The 23,958-nt window shown below is 41.5% G+C and overlaps 2 protein-coding genes across 2 annotated transcripts; both read right to left on the bottom strand.

The window, feature by feature from the left end:
• Positions 1 to 1,320: 1,320 nt before the first annotated feature.
• On the bottom strand, positions 1,321 to 23,764 carry LOC137003253 (uncharacterized). The gene is made up of 6 exons (XM_067363346.1): positions 23,464 to 23,764; positions 23,013 to 23,360; positions 2,857 to 3,182; positions 2,442 to 2,643; positions 2,182 to 2,296; positions 1,321 to 1,405 (listed from the first exon to the last, which is right to left on the bottom strand). Exons 1-6 carry the CDS (start codon positions 23,762 to 23,764, stop codon positions 1,321 to 1,323), a joined length of 1,377 nt encoding a protein of 458 aa, XP_067219447.1.
• Positions 7,322 to 8,191, bottom strand: LOC137013875 (zinc finger protein 665-like). The gene has a single exon (XM_067377911.1). The coding sequence runs from the start codon at positions 8,189 to 8,191 to the stop codon at positions 7,322 to 7,324; it is 870 nt and encodes a 289-aa protein (XP_067234012.1).
• Positions 23,765 to 23,958: the final 194 nt, after the last annotated feature.

Raw genomic sequence — 23,958 nt, 5'->3', positions numbered from 1 at the left:
TTACTGAAGGAGAATCTGCTTTTAAGGGACTTTCTTTGCTGCTACAAAAAAAATTATAAACATGACATCAAGCATATTACAAGAGACTGTGTGTCAGTGTTGCAGTTACAGCAACATATATATAGAGAGCATGTTATATTGTATTAAAGGCATAGTTCATGGGGGGTGGGGCGATTAAACCAATCATAAATCATATTACCATATAAGGATCAGAAGAATTAAAAAAGAGAGAGAAAAAAAGAAACTTTGCAGATGCCCTATTGAACTCCAAGCTCTGTAGACAATCCCATCTGTTCACCCATGGACGTGCTGGTCTAAAAATGAGGTATGTTCAGGCACATTGTTTGTGTGTTGCTATTCTGAGGCAACTGAAAACCAACTGAAATCTGGGCTAAAGTCAATGGTGCAGTATTTTTTTGTTATTTATTTGACCAATCCTGGCAATACACACATGTATTTAAACTGACTCCTCAGGTGGAGGGTGTCTATATTCCACCATGTAAATAGCAAATCCATTGTGGGCAAGTGCATCTGACTTTCAAAGAGAATAAGAGATGACACTCCAATTGGTTTAATTGCACGTTACACCCAAAACACACCCATGACTCATTAAAAGACTAGGGACAACCCTTTTAGACCATGCACCTGGTACGCCGACCATTTTTTCCCATTGTTAGACTTTCAAAAGTGGATTTGGACACGCCCTAATTGCACCTGCACCATGTGCTTCAGACCATGTGCTTAGATCATTAAAATAGTGTGCCGACACACTCTCTGATGTGAGCAATTATCTTTATTTTCAAACTTTAAGTAGGGCAGTATGCAGAGGTTTTAGTATAAAAAAATAGTAACAATCATGCAAAATTAAAAGAAAAGATGCTAAAAACAGGAATATACAAACAAGATATGTGAATCACCAAAGTTGCTTCATCACACAGAGAAGAGAAAGGATTTTATAAACAGTCTGTCTGAATCTGTCAATTACTGTATTTAATATTACATTTAAAGCAGTTTATATACCAACCATAAGAAAATGACCTTGAACACTGTATGCAAATATCAATTAAACTGTGAAATATATTTTAAACTAAACTTGGTGTTGCTGTTTCTTCAGGGTGATTTATTTTCCTTTGTTCCTAGGAAGAAAATAAAACAATGAACAATTTTCTCCAAGTCTTTGCTATTTTAAATATTGTTGCAGATTCACTCAAACTCACCAGTATTTTATTGTAATATTGTAGGCATCTCTATTTCCTCTGGGTGCTCCGAGTCCTTCCTCCCTGCAAAATAAAACCGTTCACTGACCTCTCGTATGTGTTTTTACCATGATTGATCCAGATCAGATGAGTGTGAATCATCAGATTGTGTGAAGCTCAAACTCACCAGCTCTTCTTGACCAGATGATCTGAAGAAGAATCACAGTAGGAACAGCAAACACTGCCATCTCCACAATGATCACAATCACTGCAGGAAACATGTGTGGAAGAAGAAGAGAAACTGTACATGACTGAAGTCAAGGATATTAAACTATGAACAGTTATTGGTGAAGCATTTACAGACTGACTGATAATTTGAATGTTATAAAGCTGTCAGTTTAAATTAATGTGTCGTACCTCTGACTTCAGTTTCTGATGCTAGATCTGTGGATCACATCTGTTAGTTCAGTTCAACACATAATGCATCAAATAATACTTTAAAAAGTGTCCTAACCCAGAATTCGGGTTGTATGTCAGTAAAAGTTGTTTCAATTAAAATCATTTCAATAGATAAGACTCTTATTCCTCATCTGGGATCATGTAGAGCCCTTTGAAGCTGCACTGAAACTGACATTTGAACCTGTTGAACCCCAGTGAAGTCCACTATATGGAGAAAAATGCAGGTTACAGTGCAGGTTTGAAAACATCTGTAAACATTTAATCACATGAAGCTCTTTCTTCTTTGAGTTCAGTCAATCACAGAGAACTGCAGACATTATTATAGAAGTTTCATTAGAACGTAGACTGAACTGGACATTCATTTTAATATTTCTTGAGCAAAATGAAAAAAAAATTCTTTAATAAAAAAAATTAGAGTTAGTTTGCACAAAGTTCCTGATCCCCTGTACTCCATCTCATAATGTCTTCACAGAGGAATCATTTATGTCTAGGGACTGATTTCAAAAGTAAAGTCACTGCAAAGCACCGATGTGAGAAAGACAGTGATGATGTACCTTTAGTTTCTGGTGTGTTTATAGTTGAAGTATCCTGAGAGTTTGTGATGTGGACTGGAATCACTGCTGTCGTTGAATCATCTTGAGCTGTTAAGAAATTATGTTTATTCAGATGATTCATACCTGTAGATTACAATCATATTAATAATTTAATACACAAGATAACTCTAGCATTATCTATGAGTATATATAGTGTGTCTAACAGAGAGTCTTCCAGAGATTGTTTCCTCACCTGAATACTTGACAGTGTATCTGATTGAGGTCTTGAGTTGATTTCTGAGAGTAAGCTGACATCTCAACTCTCTGTTGTCATCTTCATTCAGGAGTGTTGTAGTCAGAGTGATGATACAGCGATTTGATGAGAATAATATCTGATATCTGGAGTCTGTCTTCAGATCAACACCAGTCTGATTCACCCACAACAGCTGAAGACCCTCAGAATGGACCAAATCATCACAGGATAATCTAGCATATAACTGACAGGAGAGAGTCACAGAGCGACCTGAACTGATTTCAGTCTGTGAGGATGATGATGATGATGATGAGACTGAAACTGAACAAGACATAAATCACAAGACACAAATCATGCTTCAATAATCATAAGACTTTGCCACTTTTTAAAATTATCATATAGTTATAAAATTACCATGAAGAACATGCAGATAAACACGTGCATCAGTTCCTTGTTGTTTGTCATTCACATATTGTCGGCAGCTGTAAGATCCAGAATCTTCTTTTGGGACATTTGTGATGTTCAGAGAGCAGTCAGACCCCAGACTCAGTCTCTCATGACTCTCTGTAACTTTATTCTTTATCCCTGAAAAAATAAGTTCAGCTGCTGCTGAATGTCTGAATCTGCTATAGATCCATGTAGTTGAGTTGCAGTCAGAAAGAGAAAGAACATTATTACAGGGCAGACGGACATTTTCACCAGAACTGATGAACACATGAGCATCATCCATTCCTCTGGTACCTGAAACACAGTATATTTGAGTTATCATTATGATCTATATTAATAAATGAAAGTTAATAAACCCCTGTGACAGCAGGATATTCTCAGTGTTAGTGATTGCGAAACAGTATTTGCAAACGTGACAGTGACTCTGAGAACATGAATGTCAGGAAGAATAAAGCATGTTCAAACTAACTCATTCACAGGCTCCATGACACACCAGTTCTATTAAACATTTTTATGAATGTATATTTATATTTAACTCTTTCCCACTAGATTAAAGAGTATGCAGAAATGTCTTTACCTGTGAGAAGTGAGCAGAGAATGATCAGTCCCAGCAGACACAAATCACACTTATCAGACATTTTTTGTTTCTGTCAGTCTCCCTTGTTTAATATTAGCCCCTCAGGAAAAAAATGATTCAGCAACACCTTGACTTCATATGTAGAGACTCATAAAGTCTAGCATGAGTGTCCAGATCCTCAACAGCTTCTGTATTTTGCTGAGACCAACACAGAATTTAATAATGAAGAAATCCGCTAAAAGAGAGAAGAGACACTACCATCATCAGTCTAAACTGGGTTCAGAGATGATCACTGCTCAGTTTGGTTAAACTGAGTTCTAAGTAAACATGAGTAATGTTTCCAAAACTCAACTGTGAGATCACTGCTCTGAAAACACTATGTAATGTCACAATAAAAGCACGCTTTACTGCTTACAGAGCACAAGTTAAGGCAAACAGTTGGAGTTTCCTGGAAAGCAGCAGTGTAAAAAATTACCGTGATTTTAACAGTAAAAGACTGTAAAAATGCTGTGGTGAAAAACTGTCAATTGGTTTACAGAAAGTTTCCGTACTATATACAGTGAATAACTGTAATAGATCTAACGGTACATTTAATGTAATTTTACAGTAAAATACCATTAAATTCACAGTTTTTGAAAGTGAAAAATAACAATTCATTGTAAAATTTACAGTGAAAAAACGTAAATTGACATTCCCACAATACCCTGCATGACACTTTACATTTGATATATTTTTGTTGAAATAACTCTGTTTCTTCTTAGTTTTTCTATTTTTTTTCTAATCAGTTATGTACATTAGGGTTTTATGTTACATCTAATGTTGTTAAATTAATGTTTATTGCATTTCTAAAATTTCATGCATGTTACCATGATGGTGTTTAGTGTGTGTGTGAATGACACTGTGCTCCTTCTACATATTAGTGTTGTCCTTCTCAGCTTGTGGAAAATCTGCTTGTGATGAACTTTGATTCATCATGTGACTCTCATCACCACTGGGTTTGGTGACTGTCAGTGTATTAAAAAGATACAAAACAGATATTAGTACTTCATTAGGTTGGTAAATTAACATTATATCAGTTAATGAAATATGTTATTTTACCGTAAATTTTACTGGGATTTTTTTTTACAGTGTACTGAAATCCAATGTTAAATATACATATTTAAAATGTAAAATTCACATGTAACTCCGTAAGTATGTTTACGGTTTGATGTCATTTTTACAGTATTGTTCTGGTAACCACAGCTGCCGGTATTTTTCCGTAGAAACAACAGGATTTTTTTTACAGTGTAGATCGGTTTTCAGACACAAAAAAAAAAAAAAAAAAAAAACATGCTTACCCCTTAGATAGGCAGTTGTGAACACACATCAATGTTCAAAAGACCCAAAACAAGATCAGATTTCAAGTAAATGCTATGCAGCAGAATAGGTTGTTTGCACATGATGTCACAGGATGGCACAAAATTCAGATGGAGGGCAGGAAGTGATTTTCTACAAAGGGAAGCTCTATAAAATGCCTTTGTTTGCAGCATTTATGGTTGCACTAATCGATCAAACTGAGAAAACACAAGGAGCTTTTATCGTGTACCAAAAATTGTTGTTCATTGTTGGGCGAAAAATGCAAGAAACTGACTGAAAAAAAGTCAATACATCTTCCATATGCAACCACTAACAAAAAAGTACTATGCCTCCATAGTTTTGTATGCTTTCTTTTGTTTTCTGGAGAAGAAGGATGTCAGTGACTCTATGACAAATGAAGTGCGTAATAAATATATATTGGTGGTCTTTTAATATGTGGTAATATGTGGCAGTATCGCTAGCAAGGCATCAACCTCAGCCACTGGCATCCTGAAGTAAACTTTGAATTGTTCTGGATAATCCCGCAGGAACTTCTCTTTTTTAAGAAGAGTGGACAACAAAATCATCCTCACTGCTTCAAGACTCTCTACTTGACTACATTTTTTAGCAAATAAATGTAGTTTTTACTCCACTACAATTGTGATGAGTAATGCGGTTACAAATTACATTTTTCATGACACCTAACTTTTTCTGCAGTAGTTTTTTTTTCTGATTTAAAGCAGCGATATTGCCATCTAAGGGCATTGAAGGTACTATATCTAGTGCATTTTGCCTTTACTCACCCAAAACTTGTCAACAAGGATACTTTACATGAATGTGAGTGCATTAGCAGGTAGTTTCTGATTGCAGATGTTTGATTTATTAGATGAGGAAATGACTGCAGCTGGTGATGAGACTCAATCCAGCACATACAGTAGACTTTGACTATTTAATTTTATTTAACATTGTTTTCCGCTATATTGATAAGACCGTTTTGAGGGATATTGGTTTACTTGTAGCCTTTCTGTGCACTTGAGCTCAACTGAGACTTGAGAGTTTGTAGACGTTTAAATGGTTGTTGAGTCGACCTTGATTTATTGCAATATTGAGGTGTTCAGTTTTATTTTGATTTTAGAAAATAAACTTTTCTCATCTTATTTTCACTGGCAGTCTCTCAGGACTAGTGCATCTCTGAGCTTACACTTAAGGACTGTTAAAATCAGATACTTTAAGACTTTTACTCAAGTCGTATTGGAATTGGTTACTTGTAACTTGCAGTGGAGTCATTTTCAAAGTAAGGTATCAATACTTTTACTCAAGTATGGCTTTCAGGTACTCTTTACACCTCTGGCGCTGAGCCCGTTTCTTTACTCTTCATATACCATCTAACATTAACACCATTATCAAATTCGCAGATAACACGTCTGTGGTGGGGTTGATCACCAGAGGCAATGAGTCTGCCTACAGAGAGGGGGTACAGAGGCTGATGGTGTGGTGCAACGAGAATAATCTGACTCTAAACATCAAGAAAACAAAAAAAACTCATTGATTTCAGAAAGAAACAAGATGTTTACACACCACTGCACATCAACAGTGAGATGGTGGAGAGAGTGTCCAGCTTTAAATTTCTGGGCACACACATCTCAATAACAATCATGTGCAATAACATTATGAGTACTTTATTTAATTTACGTGCAATATCACACATAATGTGCACTTTAAATATTCTTTATCTGTATATGTTGGCAAGTCCATAATTACGTTGTATGTTATGACAATAAAGAAACTAATCTAGACTCTTGTTCACATTGTGAAAAAATCTGACCAACCAGATTGCATGCTTTTGGTCACATGTCCACATGTCCAGAGCTACTAACCAACAGCAATTAAAGCCCTAAGTATACCTACACTAGTACATGTGTGCAGTGGAATGTGAAGCCTTTCAAATTAAAGTGCATTTGATATCATGCATTGTGGCTTCTGTCACTTATCACTCTCAAAGTCTTGGGGTTTTGATGCCAGAAGATAGACTTTATTACAAAGATATAAAGCCAAGTTGGTCTGCAGAACAACAGCTGGACCAGTTTTATATATATATATATATATATATATATAGTTTCCTTAGGGTTAATGTGGGCATCTGTTGTTGTTGTTGTTCCGTCTCTTTAGTTTTGTTTTCTACTGTGAAACAACGGCTCAGGCCAGTGCTGCCACCTTGTGGAACAACTGAGTAGTGCAAAACACAATCAGTGCACACGTGCAACCTGCACGGCAAAGGTTAAATCAGATGACACAGGTACTATTCTGGTGATGAAATTTAGAGCTTGAGAACCATGGGGATTATTGGAAGTGGATCTCAGTTTAACATCCACTCAAAGGATGGAGCTTGTTACTAGGGCGTCAAGACCCTGCTGTCCTCACTAACACCTCTTCCAGCAGCAGCCCAGTTTTCCCAGGAGTCTCCCATTCAGTCCTAACCAGACTCAACCTTGCTTAGCTTCAGTGGGCGACTAGTCTTGGGCTACAGGGTGATTTGACTGTGTCTAAGTCGCACAGAAGAGACTTGTGATTTCAGACTACAGTGTTGTTGTTTCTCCTCTGCATGAATCTTCATGTGAAGCTTCAGGTAACTTTTAATAGAGAAACTCTTTCCACACTGATCACACGTGTGTGGCTTGTCTCCAGAGTAGATCAACTCATGTCTTTTCAGATGTTCTAACTGATTGAATCTCTTGTCACAGTGTGAACACTTGTAAGGTTTTTCTCCAGTGTGGATCCTCTCATGTGTTTTCAGGTTTGCTGACACACTGAATCTCTTGTCACAGTGTGAACACTTGTAAGGTTTTTCTCCAGTGTGATTTCTCTGGTGCAGTTTTAATTGGCTCGCTGTAGTAAAAGTCTTCTCACACTCAAAGCACATGAACTCTCTCACACCAGTGTGTATTTTCTGATGTGCTTTTAAACTTCCCAGCTGTGAAAATCTCTTTCCACACACAGAACATGAATATGGCTTCTCCTTCGTATGAACTCTCAGGTGTTTCTTCAGCTCTGATGACCCAATAAATGTTTTTCCACATTGATCACATGTGAACGGTCTCTCTCCAGTGTGGATCCTCATGTGGCTTTTAAGGTTTTCTGATTGGGTGAAGCTCTTCCCACACTGATCACATGTGAACGGCTTCTCTCCGGTGTGAACTCTCATGTGACGCTCAAGATCATGTTTGGTTGTGAAACTCTTTCCACACTGAGTGCAGGTTGTAGATTTCTTGGCTGCTCTTTCCTTTAAAAATGTCTTTTTATTCTTTGAGCGACTCAAAGGTTTTTCTCCAGGTTTGTCATGATGTTTCTCCTCCACTTCACTCAGTTCTTCACTCTCCTCGCTTTCTTCCATCAGGTCTGAAATGAAAGAAAAAAGTTTAATTTCATTTACAGTACATAAAAACAATTCAAAGAGAGAAATATAAAATCAAAGAACATAAAAGTAAGCACTGATCTAATAGTAGAAAGTAGACATCCGCTATAAAATATTATGATCGTTTTGATGCCTTTTTAAAATGATCTGTCCCTGAAAATCTCCATTAATAAGGTACATGTCCAATTATTATTTTAAAACATTACAGACACAAATCCCATGTTTCTTCACTGAGAACTATTAAATATATTTGATCAATGACACAATTAACTAATTTATTACCTAATGTTTGTGCTCTGACTTGAATGGGTTAAAATACACAATAATGCCATAATTTTGACACCAATGTTTAGATATTTTATTCTATTTTATTAAAATATTAACTCTTTCCCTTCCGGTGTATTTGAAAAAAGTTGCCAGCCACTGCCAGCATTTTTGATCATTTTCACAAAAGTTTAAAGGTCCACAGAATATTTTGTTGTATGAATATCTGAACATGCAATATATCAAAAGAAATACAAAAAAAAGCTGCATAGCTTCATGTGTTCTTTATTTATTCTACTCTTAAATGTGGTTAAGTTTCATAAAAAAGCAATATTTTGAGAAAAAGCTGAGAAAAATGTGTTTCTGTCAAAGACTATGTCTGGATTTGATTCACAGTGATGATCAAGACATAAATGGAGAAGGTAAAGTCCATCAGCACCCCCAAAGCTACATCAACATTTCATTCACTAATGTTAGGCAGTTTTGATTCATATGCTTTTATGTTGACGACACGTTATTTTAAATATGCATTGTAAGATATCTTATCAGCCTGACTTTTCTTTCCCTGTTTTCTCTCCCCTGGTCTTTAAGGCTGCAAAGGTAAAACGGAGAAGAGTTGATATTGTTTCATCACACATCTGGTTTTAATGTACACAATGTATATCTGTGTGTGTTTCTTGGAAAGCAGCAAAGAAATGGTCCCTGCCTTTTGTATTGCAAGTATGGAAAGGGTCTTCTTGGATCCTCAGGAAGGCAGGGGTACTTGACCAGAAGTTGACCATATATAGACTTATTTTCTATATGTAACACATTCCTATATCATGAAAGTATATTCTCATTGGACAGTTGCTACACTACCCCTTGAACATGTATAAAAGCCATGTACTGAATTAAGATTGGGAGAAGGTTTTGTGAACGGATTGGCTTCATGTTCATAACTCGCAGTACTCATTCCCGTATCTCATGGAATCGAGGTTACATTCGTAACATGTTCCCTTCACTCATACCACATATGGGGAACGAATACAATCATGCCGTGCCATGACAGGGAACAACTGAACCTATTTTAGGCACTGAAGGGGCCTAGGGGATAAGTAGGGAGGCAAAGCATACACATGCTTAAGAGTGAGCTGGCTCCCATGAAATAACAGCACGACCGACAGGCTATGTAGAGGCCATCAAATCACGCTGAAAGGACCCGGGCATGCAAAGAGCAAAAAAGAGTAAGTCCAACTCACGCTCGTCCCTTGAGAGAGGTAGCACTGAGAGGGTGATTACCAGTGCTCTGAATGGAGTTGAGAACACTTAGATATGTAGCCATGCCTGGGTTTCAGCACAACCTTCGAGTCATTAAGCCCCAATTTGACGCACAAATTTGTATCGCCTTCATTCTTGACCGATACTAGAACCAGAGCGATCTTAAACGAGAGGGACCGAAAGTAAGCTGCCCACAGCAGGCGCACTCAAATATGTCTTCTTTCTAGGCCACACACCAGGCGGCGAAGACCGCCAATTTTTGGGTGTAGAGGCATCTAGTAGATGGAGCTCTAGCCAGAGAAATGGTATTCAGTATATCCTTGGGGAAGTCGACATGCTCCGATCGAAGGCCCAGAGGAGCAAGGCCCACAGCTTGGGCTGGGGGTGCCAAATCGTCCTGTTTGCCTGAGAGAGGAGGTCCTATCTCAGGGGAATTGGCCATGGGGGCTGTTGTTGACAGCCTGAGAGCTCTGAGGACTAATGGTCTTCCCCGACACATCTGATGGCCTGAGGGATCAGAGAGATCAGGGGGAAAGCATAATGGAGGAGGCTGGGCCAGTTGTGGGCCAGCGCATCCTTGTCCTTCAAAAAGAATACTGGGCAGTGAAAGTTGTCTTTTGAGGCGAAGAGGTCGACCTCTGCCTTCCCGAAGATCTCCCAATTTTTGAGATCCGTCTGGGGGTGGAGCATCCAATTGTCTGAGGGGACATTGTGCATGTGGCCAGGAGCCGAAGGCTGGCCTGCCTTCGCACCGAGCGCCCCAGCTCATGTTGGACGCTTCCGTCAAGACCACCATCCTTCTGGATACCGCCCCTAGGGGAAACCACGGTCGAACCACTGAGGGTCTCTCCAGGGGTTCAGGGCTGTTAATCAGGCTTGATTCACCCTGACATGGAAGCAGCAGTGCCGCCAAGCATGAGCTGGAACCCGAAGTTTCAGCCAGTGCTGCAGAGGCCACATTCATAGGGTGCCAAGCTATAGAACTGGGGAGGTGAAAACCATCAAAACACTTCAGAGGAAATGGGCTCTGGTCCTGATAGAAGCCATGAGCTGCTGAATGGCAAGAGTGCGCTCTGGCAAAACTGTCGAAAACAGCTCCCAGGATCAATATATGTTGGCTGGGGAGCAGTGAACTCTTGGTGAAATTGACCCTGAGTCCCAGGCACTTCAAGTAGCTGAGGAGCACAGATCTGTTGTATGCTAGCTTATCCTGAGACTGGGCCAATATGAGCCAATTGTTGAGGTAATTCAAAAGGCGGATTCCCATCTGCTTCAGAGGGGAAAGAGTCCATACAAAAGTCCAAACACTTCGTAAAAGTGTGCAGAGCTAGGGACAACCAAAGGAGAAGAACGGTATATTGGTAAGCCACTCGTGTGAGAGCGTCCATCTTCCATGGAGGCGGCTTGTGGGGCAGTGCCAGCAAGCAATGCACTTGGAATTCAGCATTAACCACAAACATCAGTGAAACAATGTCATTAGAAGAAAAATATTCCATGAGTCTCACCTGGTAGCTGTAGGGGAGCTAGTCATGGCCAGCAAGCGACATGCTAAGAGGCTCTGCATTTTAAAACAAATGCCGGAAAAACATCCTCTTGCACCCTCTCAATGAACGGGGCTTGCGAGGGCAAAACCGGCAAGTGACACTCTGAGAAACTAGGCAAATACCACATAAATATACTCTTCCAGACTGAATATATATCATGAGTCTCACCTGAGTCTGAGGAGAGCATCATGTCATATTCAGCTGAGCGGTGTCAGAAGTGAGACTGCTCTTCCTCAATGAATGTGGCTTGTGGGGGTGGGACCAGCAAGCGGCACGATGGGAGACTCTGCATTTTACCACAAACTATGGAGAGATTTGCTCTCACACCCTCATAGTGAGAGAGCTCATTCTGACAAACTCAGCAAACACCACAGAAATATTCTCTTTCAGATGAATCATGAGTCTCACCTGAGTCGGGGGAGAGCGTCATTTCATATTCAGCTGAGCGGAGTCAGAAGTGAGACCACTCTTCCTCAATGAACGTGGCTAGCGGGAGCAGAGCCAGCAAGTGACATGCACAGAGGTCCAGCATAATCATAAATATTAGAGAGCATATGTCATGTTCAGCTGAGCATAAGTGAGCATTGAGCTCACTCTTTCAGTGAGCTCGCTCCATCATTGGTTCAAAAAAGTTTCACTGCTCGAACCAATGGCCGTGCAGTTACACTTCGTTATTGAAAAAGGCTTCAACAGTCAGAGAAAAATGAGTTTTTCCCAATATGCAGTATAAGTGAAGTATCAAAAGGGAACAGGATATACAGTAATCTTTCAGAAGATGTGAAATAGCACCCCCTACCGCATAACAGGGCAAACACGGAAAGCCACTCTTAGAGAGGTATTGGTCTACATGCAAAACACCCTGATGTACACTGAAAAATTGGACATGTGGACAATGTGGACATGAAAACAAATGATCTTGAAAAATGAATTTTAAAGCCTGACATGCACTTCTGAAAGGTAGGCTAATGTATGTGCAAGAGAGAGAGAAAGCATGGGAGAAGCCTGGCCATACTGTGCATAATATTTATATACGCCATATAATCGCTATGAAGAGCTGTGCAAGTGATGGATTTGGGTGTATGAGCACCTCTGGCACACCGTTGCTTTGGCACTACTAGAACTACAATCGCCTTAATTAAAAATGAAACTTGTGCTTTCCATGTCCCATGTGAAACTTCCTTTATGATGTGGTGGTACTGCTACCCATTTATGAGCGGCCCAATGGGAATCCTCCTGAATCTCCCAATGACCACTCCAGACCTGTACGTTATTTTATAATATAATACAGATTTTGCAGTTGTACTAGTGGTTGCATGTTATTTTTAATGAAATGTTATTTCAGAATGAAAAAAAAAAAAAAAAAATCAGAAAACATGCTTGTGTATGCTTTCATTTTAGTGACTGAATGAAGAATAAACACCAACCTCTTTGTTCTTCAGTATCTTCAGTGTGTTTCATTCTGCAGAGTTCACTGATGATGCAAGTACAATGGGAGGAGCTTCACTGATGATGGGATTGATATGGGAGGGGCTTCATTGATGATGTGAGTACAGTGGGAGGAGCTTCACTGATGACGTGAGTGATGTGGGAGGATCTTCATTGATGATGAATTGCAGTGGGAGAAGCTGATCTGCCAAAATCAAAAATACATCAGTTACGAAGTTTGTTTTTATATTGACATCTTGATAAGATGAATATAAATAATGTAGATTCTTCCAAATGTAAATAATGGTAAGAAAAACAGTTAAAAGCATAGACACAGAAATAAATACATATTTGTAAACAACAAATCCCCTCAGTCTGTTGACAGCAATTAAATGAGCTCAATGTGTCAGTTTACAGCAGATCTGAAGACATCAGCATAATAAATGAGGTGAAAACAGAAACTATTGGCATGAAATAAAGAGTTTTAGCTAATGTGTTTGCTGTTAGAAACATTATTTAAATCAGGATATATGATAAGACTATAAAACAGCTACTGAAAGATAATACTGTTATTTCTCACAATATGACATGTATATGTCACAGACACGTCAGGTTCCACCTCACTCCCTTACCCGCGCACTCAATCACCGGAATTCTAATCACCGCCACCTGCAGCTCATCACCACAGTCATCAGCCTCACTATAAGAACCCCACACTCACACACACACATTGTCCGGTCTCGTTCGTGATACACCCCGTTGTTCACCTACCTCAAGGACTCTCAAAACGATACTTACCTGTCTACATCATCTCCTTCGTCTCCATTGTCTCCAGTACTCCTCGTGTCCCTACCTGCTTGTGTGTGTGAGTGTTCCAGTCACCCGTCTCCAGCGTCTCCTTCCACCATCACCTGCAATACAAAGAATAAGGACAGTATTACCTCTCTTTCACCTCCAAGACCTTCATATTCACCTGTCACTTACCTGTTTGCTCTGCTGATTGTCTCAATAAACAACCCAACTGCTTTTATCTCTGCTTCCGGTGTCTCTGTTGTAACAGAAGACCGGACCCTAACAGCCATACATCAGCATGAGCTACCATGACCCATTTCAAGAGCTCGTGGACGCTTTGCGACGAGCACTCACCCCTCAACCACAGTCACCGTCGCCAGGACCCCTCACCGCTGCCACTTCCGCATCCACTGTCACCGCTGCTTCACCAGTCCCATAGCCAAACCAGCGCCCTACTCAGGATCGGCGGAGGATTGCAGCGGATTCCTTCTTCAGTGCGAGTTGGTCCTGGAGATGCAGCCGCACCTCTATCCCACCGAAACGGCGAAGATCGCGTTCATAATCTCCCAACTGCAAGGTAAGGCCCTTCAATGGGCGGATTCCCTCTGGACTCAAAAAGGCTCAGTCGTTAAATCCTATCCAGCGTTCGTCTCCCACTTCAGAGAAGTCTTCGGAAGACCTTTGGCTGACTCTTCTACTGGTGAGAAACTGTACAATTTAAAACAAGGAAACCAGACTGTTAACGATTATGCCTTGCAGTTCAGAACGCTCGCCGCAACCAGCGGCTGGAATGAACAATCCCTCATCACCACCTTTCGACAAGGTTTGGAGCCTAATGTGCGGTTGCATCTCGCTGCATACGAGGACTCCATGGGACTCGAACAATTCATCCAACTCGCCATCCGTGTGGGTTCTCGTATGCAGTCGTGTCTCCTTGAGCACCAGGGCCAACCACTGACCACCACCCTCCTCCGTCGGTCCGAACCCGTCAGCTCTCCAGAACCAGCCACCGAACCCATGCAAGTGGATAACTCACGTTTGTCTCCAGCAGAAAGGCGGAGAAGGCTGACCCTGAATCTTTGCTTGTACTGTGGATCCCCTGGGCATGTCATCTCCACATGCCCAACCCGTCCTCCTCGACCTGTGGTGAGTGCTATCATTCCTTCAATCCAAAAGATGAAACCACTCACTACTATCGTAAACCTTACTGCTGCTAATGCTTCCGTTCCAGTGGTGGCGCTCCTCGATTCAGGGTCAGCAGGAAACTTCATCTCCGGCGCCCTCTGTCGACACCTCGGGCTCAAGACCTCGCCTTCTCCGGTTAACTACCAGGTCCACTCCATCACGGGCAAACCCCTAAGTCGAAGGATGGTTCGTCGCGTCACTGGTCCTCTTCTACTGCAAGTGGGTATCTTCCACTCGGAGACCATCCATCTGCTGGTTCTGGAGGAATCCACCGCTGACGTGGTTCTAGGGCGCCCGTGGTTGGAACTCCACAATCCCACCATCTCCTGGCGCACGGGCGAAGTCCTGAAGTGGGGCGACCACTGCTTCTCCAGCTGTTTCCCAGAACTTCCTGTTCCAAGATCTCCTCTCTCCAAGAATATCTCCGTGAACGCTACCTCCATCGAAAGTCCTGTGGAAAAACGCTCCGTCGATGTTCCACCCGACTACGCCCCCTTCAGTGACGTCTTCTGCCCGCAACGCGCCTCCAAGCTTCCTCCACACCGGCCATGGGACTGCGCCATCGATCTGTTACCGGGTGAGCCAGTGCCATGGGGACGCATTTACCCCCTATCAGTACCGGAGGAGAAGGCCATGGAGGAATATATTAAAGAGGCCCTTAACCAAGGATACATCCGCCCGTCTACTTCCCCTGCTGCTTCAAGCTTCTTCTTCGTGGCCAAGAAGGACGGAGGCTTGCGGCCCTGTATCGATTATCGCTCACTGAACAAGATTACCGTGAAGTTCAGGTATCCACTTCCCCTCGTCCCAGCGGCCCTGGAACATCTCCGCGGTGCCACTGTGTTCACCAAACTGGACCTCCGCAGCGCGTATAACCTCATCCAGATACGCGAGGGGGACGAGTGGAAGACCGCCTTCGTCACGCCCACCGGCCACTATGAATATCTTGTGATGCCGTATGGCCTGGTCAACGCCCCCTCCGTATTCCAGGATTTCATCCATGAGGTGCTCCGGGAGTTCCTCCACAAGTTCGTTCTGGTGTATATTGATGACATCCTCATCTACTCCCGGAGCTTGGCCGAACATCGCCACCACGTTGCGGAGGTCCTCAAGCGCTTACGGCAGTTCCAACTCTTTCTAAAAGCAGAGAAGTGTTCCTTCCATCAGTCCTCTGTCCACTTCCTGGGATATGTGATTGACCACAGTGGCATCAGGATGGACGAGGGGAAGGTTTCCGCCATCCAGAACTGGCCAACTCCCACTACCATTAAAGAACTCCAACGTTTCCTCGGCTTCTCCAATTTCTACCGTCGCTTCATCAAAAACTACAGCACCATCGTCAGCCCACTCACCAACCTGCTCCGTAAACAGCCCAAGTCTCTGTCCTGGTCCCAACCTGCCACAGAAGCTTTTGAGACCCTCAAGAAAGCCTTCACCACCGCTCCCCTCCTCGTCCACCCCAATCCAGAATTACCATTCGTCGTGGAGGTGGACGCCTCCACCACCGGAGTGGGAGCGGTCCTCTCACAGCAGCAGGGGAATCCAAGTAGGCTCCATCCATGCGCCTTCTTCTCCCGCAAGCTCAACCCGGCGGAGGTAAACTACGACATTGGGGACCGTGAACTCCTGGCTGTCAAGCTCGCCCTTGAGGAGTGGAGGCATTGGTTGGAGGGAGCTAACCACCCTTTCCAAGTTCTTACTGACCATAAAAACCTTGAGTATCTGAAAGCTGCCAAACGACTCAACCCACGTCAAGCCAGATGGGCAATGTTCTTCTCAAGATTTAATTTCACCATCTCATACCGCCCTGGATCAAAGAACCTCAAGGCCGATGCTCTCTCATGTCTCCACGCTCCCGAGGAGAAGAATGATGACCCTGAAACTATCCTGCCCGAGTCTCTCTTCATGAGCCCCATCGAATGGTCGGAAGAGACCTTACCCTCCTCCAATGCCTCCTCACGCACTCCGCCGGGTTGTCCCCCAGGCTTGCGTTACATCACCAGGACACGACGCACTCCACTCCTGCACTCCGTACACTCATCACTTGGCACTGGTCACCCGGGGGTCAATGAGACCCTCTCGCTGCTCAAACAGCGCTTCTGGTGGCCAAACATGGCCAGCGACGTCAGAAGGTACGTGCAGGGCTGCAGGGAGTGCGCCATCTCCAAGAGCCCACGCCATCTTCCAACCGGCAAGCTCAATCCTCTGCCCGTTCCTGAGAGACCCTGGTCACACCTGGGAGTACACTTCGTTACCGACCTCCCAGAATCTGATGGTCACACCTGTATTCTAGTAGTCGTAGACCGTTTCTCCAAAGCCTGCCGTCTGATCCCCCTGGAAGGTCTACCCACTGCCATGGCCACAGCAGAATTAATGTTCAACCATGTCTTCCGTCATTATGGAATCCCCGAAGACATAGTCTCTGATAGAGGACCCCAATTTATCTCTCGAGTCTGGAAGGCGTTCTTCTCCCTCCTGGGTGTGACCGTCAGCCTATCGTCTGGATACCATCCTCAGTCGAACGGGCAGACGGAACGGAAGATCCAGGAGATTGGGCGCTTCCTGCGTACCTTCTGTCATGGCCACCAGGACTCCTGGAACCAGTACCTGGGCTGGGCCGAGTACGCCCAGAACTCCCTCCGTCAAGCTACAACAGGATTAACACCTTTTCAAGGCGTGCTCGGCTTCCAGCCCCCACTGTTCCCCTGGGACGGGGAACCCTCCAACGTGCCAGCGGTCGACTACTGGTTCCGGGAGAGCGAGAGGGTATGGGACTCAGCTCATCACCAGCTGCAGAGAGCCCTGCGCAGGCGCAGGATGACAGCCGACCTTCGGCGCTCCCACGCTCCTAACTACCAACCGGGGCAGAAGGTCTGGCTGTCCACCAGAGACATCAGGATGCGCCTGCCCTGCAAGAAGCTGAGTCCCCGCTTCATTGGCCCATTCACCATCCTCCGACAGATCAACCCCGTCACCTACCGGTTACAACTTCCTGCACAATATAAAAGAATTCATCCAACCTTCCATGTGTCACTCCTAAAACCTCACCACCCTTCTGTTCTTCCTTCCACAGAACCTGACGTGGCAGCCGTCGAGCCCCCCCTTCCACTCATCCTGGACGATGGAACTGCCTACGAGGTTCGAGAGGTCCCGGACTCCCGGCGCCGTGGTGGTCTGTTAGAATATCTGGTGGATTGGGAAGGCTACGGTCCCGAAGAACGCTCATGGGTCCCTAAGAATGATATCCTTGATCCTACTCTGTTACAGACTTTCCACACCAACCACCCGGACAGACCTGCCCCACGACCTCGAGGACGACCACCACGACGTCGGGGTCCTCGGCCCTCAGGAGCGGGCCGTGGGAGGGGGGGTACTGTCACAGACACGTCAGGTTCCACCTCACTCCCTTACCCGCGCACTCAATCACCGGAATTCTAATCACCGCCACCTGCAGCTCATCACCACAGTCATCAGCCTCACTATAAGAACCCCACACTCACACACACACATTGTCCGGTCTCGTTCGTGATACACCCCGTTGTTCACTTACCTCAAGGACTCTCAAAACGATACTTACCTGTCTACATCATCTCCTTCGTCTCCATTGTCTCCAGTACTCCTCGTGTCCCTACCTGCTTGTGTGTGTGAGTGTTCCAGTCACCCATCTCCAGCGTCTCCTTCCACCATCACCTGCAATACAAAGAATAAGGACAGTATTACCTCTCTTTCACCTCCAAGACCTTCATATTCACCTGTCACTTACCTGTTTGCTCTGCTGATTGTCTCAATAAACAACCCAACTGCTTTTATCTCTGCTTCCGGTGTCTCTGTTGTAACAGTATACAACAAATAATACAGAAACAAACACTAATGACTAATTCATCTTCAACCACTACAGCTAAACTAAAAAAAATAAATAAAAAAAAAAATGTCCATATGAATCTATATATAGTTGGATTTTATGATAACATTAATCTCAATAAAGTAACTGGATCATTAACATGTTAGACGTTTGTATGTATATATGAACTAACAATGATCATAAAACCTTTAAAATAAAAAGCATCACAAAGCAACTGTTTCCAGTGTCAAACTATATTCATATTTATCCATATTAACACTTATGTATAGATTTAAAATATCACACGTGGCTCGTATGCTCCATGTAAAGTATTTATCAGTATATGTTCCAGTATATTTTAATAATATGAGGTATTCAGTACAGTTATCAGTCAAAATATTGAAACAATCATACAAAAGCACACAAAATCACTCAGGTCTGAATGACTTCAACACATTTTCCTCACATGCTCGCTGTCTGTGTTGTAGATTCTGTCGCCTCTGTGAAAAATCCCTCTCAAAGTCTTGAGGTGCGGAGATGGTCTGCAGAGCAACTGTAGATTCTGGCTTCATATTCCTATATGATCCACCCCAATGGCTTCCCATACATGACTATTTTCAGTCTTTTATTTTAAGAAGTGGACAGGTGACGAGGAGCTCCTCACATTCCAATCCCTTTCTGGGTTTCTCATTGGTGAAAGAAGCTCCCTGCTGACAACTGTGTGGACCAATCAGTGTTAACCATACATGTATACATCATTCCTTTAGTCTGGAAGAAGATGGCAGTAAGATGTGGTGTGCTGTATATATCAATTAATTTGGAGTAATTATGATTAATGCACCTGCTCTGACCTGCACTTCATGATGCAGACCAACAACTGAATAAAAGTAATGAAGCCTATTACAAAGTTATAAGCCCCTACATTTCAGGATATTAGGGCAAAAATGTCCCTGTATGTTTTTCTGTCTTATATTTATATTGTAGGGAAAAGCACATTCCAGGTCCCAGTTTATGGCTGGCCCGTCATTTACAAATCCACACGACAACATACGTCAAACAGATTGAGGCAAAACCATGCTAAAATCGTGTAGTCTGAACCAGGCATAGCGATAGCCATAGCCACACCCAACTTAAATCACTTGTATTTTGATTGTGTGATTTCTATATCTGTGAAAAAACATGTAAACTATTAAATTCTTACAAAGTCACGAAGACTTCTATAATGAATACAATTTTTATTTATGTCAAGTTTTAAAAATGTTTAACAGGTAGATTTGTAAAAAAAAAAAAAAAAAAAAAAGCTTCTTGCGACACGTTGACACTATACAGCAAGTAAACAAATAAAAGAAGAAAGTGACTATGAAAAATTACTATGATAATATGGTGTATCATCATAATAGCATATCATCATCATACAGACTTCCTTAATCACCACTGAGTCACTTACGTAGTTGAGTCTGTATTACAGTGATGTTTTGAGGTTTGTAATCATTACTCATGTTAGTTTGAGCACATTGAGCAGTGATCATCTCTGAACCCAGTTTAGACTGATGGCACAGCCTGTTTAATAAACTGATTTAAACCAAGTTTTAAATAAATCAAACAAAGTGTACAGTTTTTAACATTTATCTCAACTAAACTTTCTATAAAATAAAACTAAGTTCTATAAAATTAAGATAATATGTAGTATGTGAGCACATTACTATAATTTCACAAGTGTTTCTTTTAATTCTTCTCCTTTATTATGGTCACTAATTTTATATATTAAACTTGTACATTATTTTTGGCACACATTAATTTTTCAAACAAAGGGATGCTTCTAAATCAGTAAAATGATTCATATTTAGATAATGACTCTGCTTTTAAGGGACTAAGATTTGCTGCCACAAAGAAATGTATAAACATGACATCAAGCATATTACAAGAGACTGTTACAACATCATATATAGAGAGAGCATTTACTGTATTTAGATAATGACTCTGCTTTTAAGGTACTTTTGAAGCCTTCTGAAGCAAAGTGATGGGTTTTTGTAAGAAAAAAAATATCCAAATTTAAAAACTATGAAGTAAAATAACTATAGTTTCTGTTGTAGAGAAATTCTTTATTCCTTTAATGGTGAGAATGTAATGAAACAAACAGTCAGGAAATGTCTTTGTTGATTTTATTCTTGCAAGAAAGTTGTTCAATGCAGATACAGAGAAGAACTCCCTCACCTAGTGTGGTCTGTCTTAAACCAATCATAAAACATGTTACCATATAAGGATCAGAACAATAAAAAGTGAGAGAAATTCAAAAAAAGAGTGAAAGAGAAACTTAGCAGATGCCCTATTGAACTCTGAGCTCTGTAGACAAATACGTTTGCACCTGTGCCTCACTTCCTTTGTTAGTCTCAGAAGTGCTTCTTAAAAGAGAGCCGCACATTTAGTTATTTTCAGTGATGCTGGCTGTTTTAAACGTCACACAAAAAGTGAGGGAAAACGATTATCAATCCGTCATATTATAAATCAAGAGAATGAGAAATTACTCTTCCCACTACACTTCCGTCAGACAACAATTTTCATTTTTGGATGAACTATCCCTTTAACACACAGGGCCCTATCATACACCTGGTGCAAGCGATCCTGAGGCAACTGAAAACCAGCTGAATCCTGGTCTAAAGTCAATGGTGCAGTATTTTTTGTTATTTAATTATTTGACCAAACGTGGCAATACACACGACTCGTCAGGTTGAGGGTGTCTATATTCCACCATGTAAATAGCAAATCCACCATCGTGCAAGCGCACTGGCTTTTAAAGAGAATAAGAGATGACACTCTGATTGGTTTATTGCACGTAACGCCCAAAACACACCCATGACTCATTAATAGACTAGGTACAACCCTTTTAGACCATACACCTGGTGCGCCGACCATTTTTTCCCCATTGATATACTTGCAAAAGTGGATTTGGACAAAGTTTGAACTAAATTGTCATATACAATATGCTAGTGCAAGTATATAACAATTAGTTCAAACTTTGACCTGTGGAGGGCAGTAATACACTTAGCAGTGTCTACACTGCTGGAATTCTAAGAAGAAGAAGAAGAAGAAGAAGAAGAGAGCTAGTTCAAGATGAGCATTTGTGGTTAAAATGTATATAGTTTTTAATTTTTTAATGAGTGATGGTTTCACTAGATAAGACCCTTATTTCTCGTCTGGGATCGTGTAGAATGTTTTGAAGCTGCAATGAAACTGTAATTTTGACCTTCAACCGTTTGGTGCCCATTGAAGTCCACTATATGGAGAAAAATCCTGGAATGTTTTCACCTTAATTTCTTTTCGACCGAAGAAAGAAAGACATGAACATCTTGGATGACATGGGGGTGAGTAAATTATCAGGAAATTTTAATTACTAATTACTAACTAATCTTTTAAAATAAGGCCCACAGTGTGTCGACAGTTGTGAGCAAATATCTTTATTTTCAAACTTTAAGTAGGTCAGTATGCAGAGGTTTTTACTAAGAAAGTTAATAACAATCATGCAAAAAAAAAAAAAAAGATGCTAAAAACAGGAATAAACAGACAAGATACGTGAATCACCAAAGTTGCTCCATCACACAGAGAAGAGAAAGGATTTTATAAACAGCCTGTCTGAATCTGTCCATTACTGTATTTAATATTACATTTAAAGCAGTTTATATACCAACCATAAGAAAATGACCTTGAATGACTAAACTTGGTGTTGCTGTTTCTTCAGGGTGATTTGCTTTTCCTTTGTTTTCTGGGAAGAAAATAAAATGAACAATTCTCTGCAAGTCTTTGCTATTTTAAATATTGTTGCAGATTCACTCAAACTCAGCAGTATTTTATTGTAATCTTGTAGGCATCTCTATTTCCTCTGGGTGCTGCTAGTCCTTCCTCCCTGCAAAATAAAACCGTTCACTGACCTCTCGTATGTGTTTTTACCATGATTGATCCAGATCAGATGAGTGTGAATCATCAGATTGTGTGAAGCTCAAACTCACCAGCTCTTCTTGACCAGATGATCTGAAGAAGAATCACAGTAGGAGCAGCAAACACTGCCATCTCCACAATGATCACAATCACTGCAGGAAACATGTGTGGAAGAAGAAGAAGAGAAACTGGACATGACTGAAGTCAAGGGAATTAAACTATGAACAGTTTTTGATGAAGCATTTACGTACCTCTGAATAATTTTCTAGCAGTCACACAGATGACAGTTTCTTGAGCAAAATGAAAAAAAAAAAAAAATTCTTTAGCACATTGACAAATTTAAGTTAGTTTGCACAAAGTTCCCCTGTACTCCATCTCATAATGTCTTCACAGAGGAATCAATTATGTCTAAGGACTGATTTCAGAAGAAAAGTCACTGCAAAGCACCGATGTGAGAAAGACAGTGATGATGTACCTTTAGTTTCAAGATAACTCTAGCGTTATCTATTATTATAAATAGCGTGTCTAACAGAGAGTCTTCCAGAGATTGTTTTCTCACCTGAATACTTGACAGTGTATCTGACTGAGGTCTTGAGTTGATTTCTGAGAGTAAGCTGACATCTCCACTCTCTGTTGTCATCTTCATTTAGGAGTGTTGTAGTCAGAGTGATGATACAGTGATCTGATGAGAATAATATCTGATATCTGGAGTCTGTCTTCAGATCAACACCAGTCTGATTCACCCAAGACAGCTGAAGTCCCTCAAAACGGACCAAATCATCACAGGAGAATCCAGAATATGAATACAACTGGCAGGAGAGAGTCACAGAGCGACCTGGACTGATCTCAGTCTGTGAAGATGATGAAGATGATGATGAGGATGAAGATGATGATGATGATGGAGAGACTGAAACTGAACACAAGACACAAACACAAACGGTTCAACACTCATGAGCGTTTGAATAAAAAATGTTCCACTTTTTAAAATGATAATATAATCATAAAATTACCATGAAGAACATGCAGATAAACACGTTCATCATTTCCTTGTTGTTTGTCATTAACAAACTGTCTGCAGGTGTAAAATCCATAATCTTCTTTTGGGACGTTCTTGATGTTCAGAGAGCAGTCAGACCCCAGACTCAGTCTCTCATGACTCCCTGTGTTTTTCTTTTTTATCCCTAGTTTAATCAGTTCAGCTACTGCTGAATGAGGTGAAATGCCATAGATCCATGTAGTTGAGTTGCAGTCAGAAAGAGAAAGAGCATTATTACAGGGCAGACGGACATTTTCACCAGAACTGATGAACATATCCGTCTCATTCACTCCACTGGTACCTGAAACACAGTATATTTGAGTGATCGTTATGATCTATATTAATAAAAGAAAGTTAATAAACCCCTGTGACAGCAGGATATTCTCAGTGTCAGTGATTGCGAAACAGTATTTGCAAACGTGACAGTGACTCTGAGAACATGAATGTCAGGAAGAATAAAGCATGTTCA

The sequence above is a fragment of the Chanodichthys erythropterus genome, chromosome 3, assembly GCF_024489055.1.
Source record: "Chanodichthys erythropterus isolate Z2021 chromosome 3, ASM2448905v1, whole genome shotgun sequence".
NCBI classification, from domain to species: domain Eukaryota; kingdom Metazoa; phylum Chordata; class Actinopteri; order Cypriniformes; family Xenocyprididae; genus Chanodichthys; species Chanodichthys erythropterus.
This window is presented reverse-complemented; position numbering and strand designations above follow the sequence as displayed.

Excerpts from the sequence above, each read along its gene's own strand:
- LOC137013875 (XM_067377911.1), bottom strand. The coding sequence starts at position 8,191 with ATGGAAGAAAGCGAGGAGAGTGAAGAACTGAGTGAAGTGGAGGAGAAA.
- LOC137003253 (XM_067363346.1), bottom strand. The coding sequence starts at position 23,764 with ATGTTCATCAGTTCTGGTGAAAATGTCCGTCTGCCCTGTAATAATGCT. Across the intron at positions 2,644-2,856 it reads TTTATCTGCATGTTCTTCAT|GGTCTTCAGCTGTTGTGGGT; the intron begins GGTAATTTTATA and ends GTCCATTCTGAG. Across the intron at positions 1,406-2,181 it reads TCACTGTCTTTCTCACATCG|ATCATCTGGTCAAGAAGAGC; the intron begins GTGCTTTGCAGT and ends ATTCTTCTTCAG.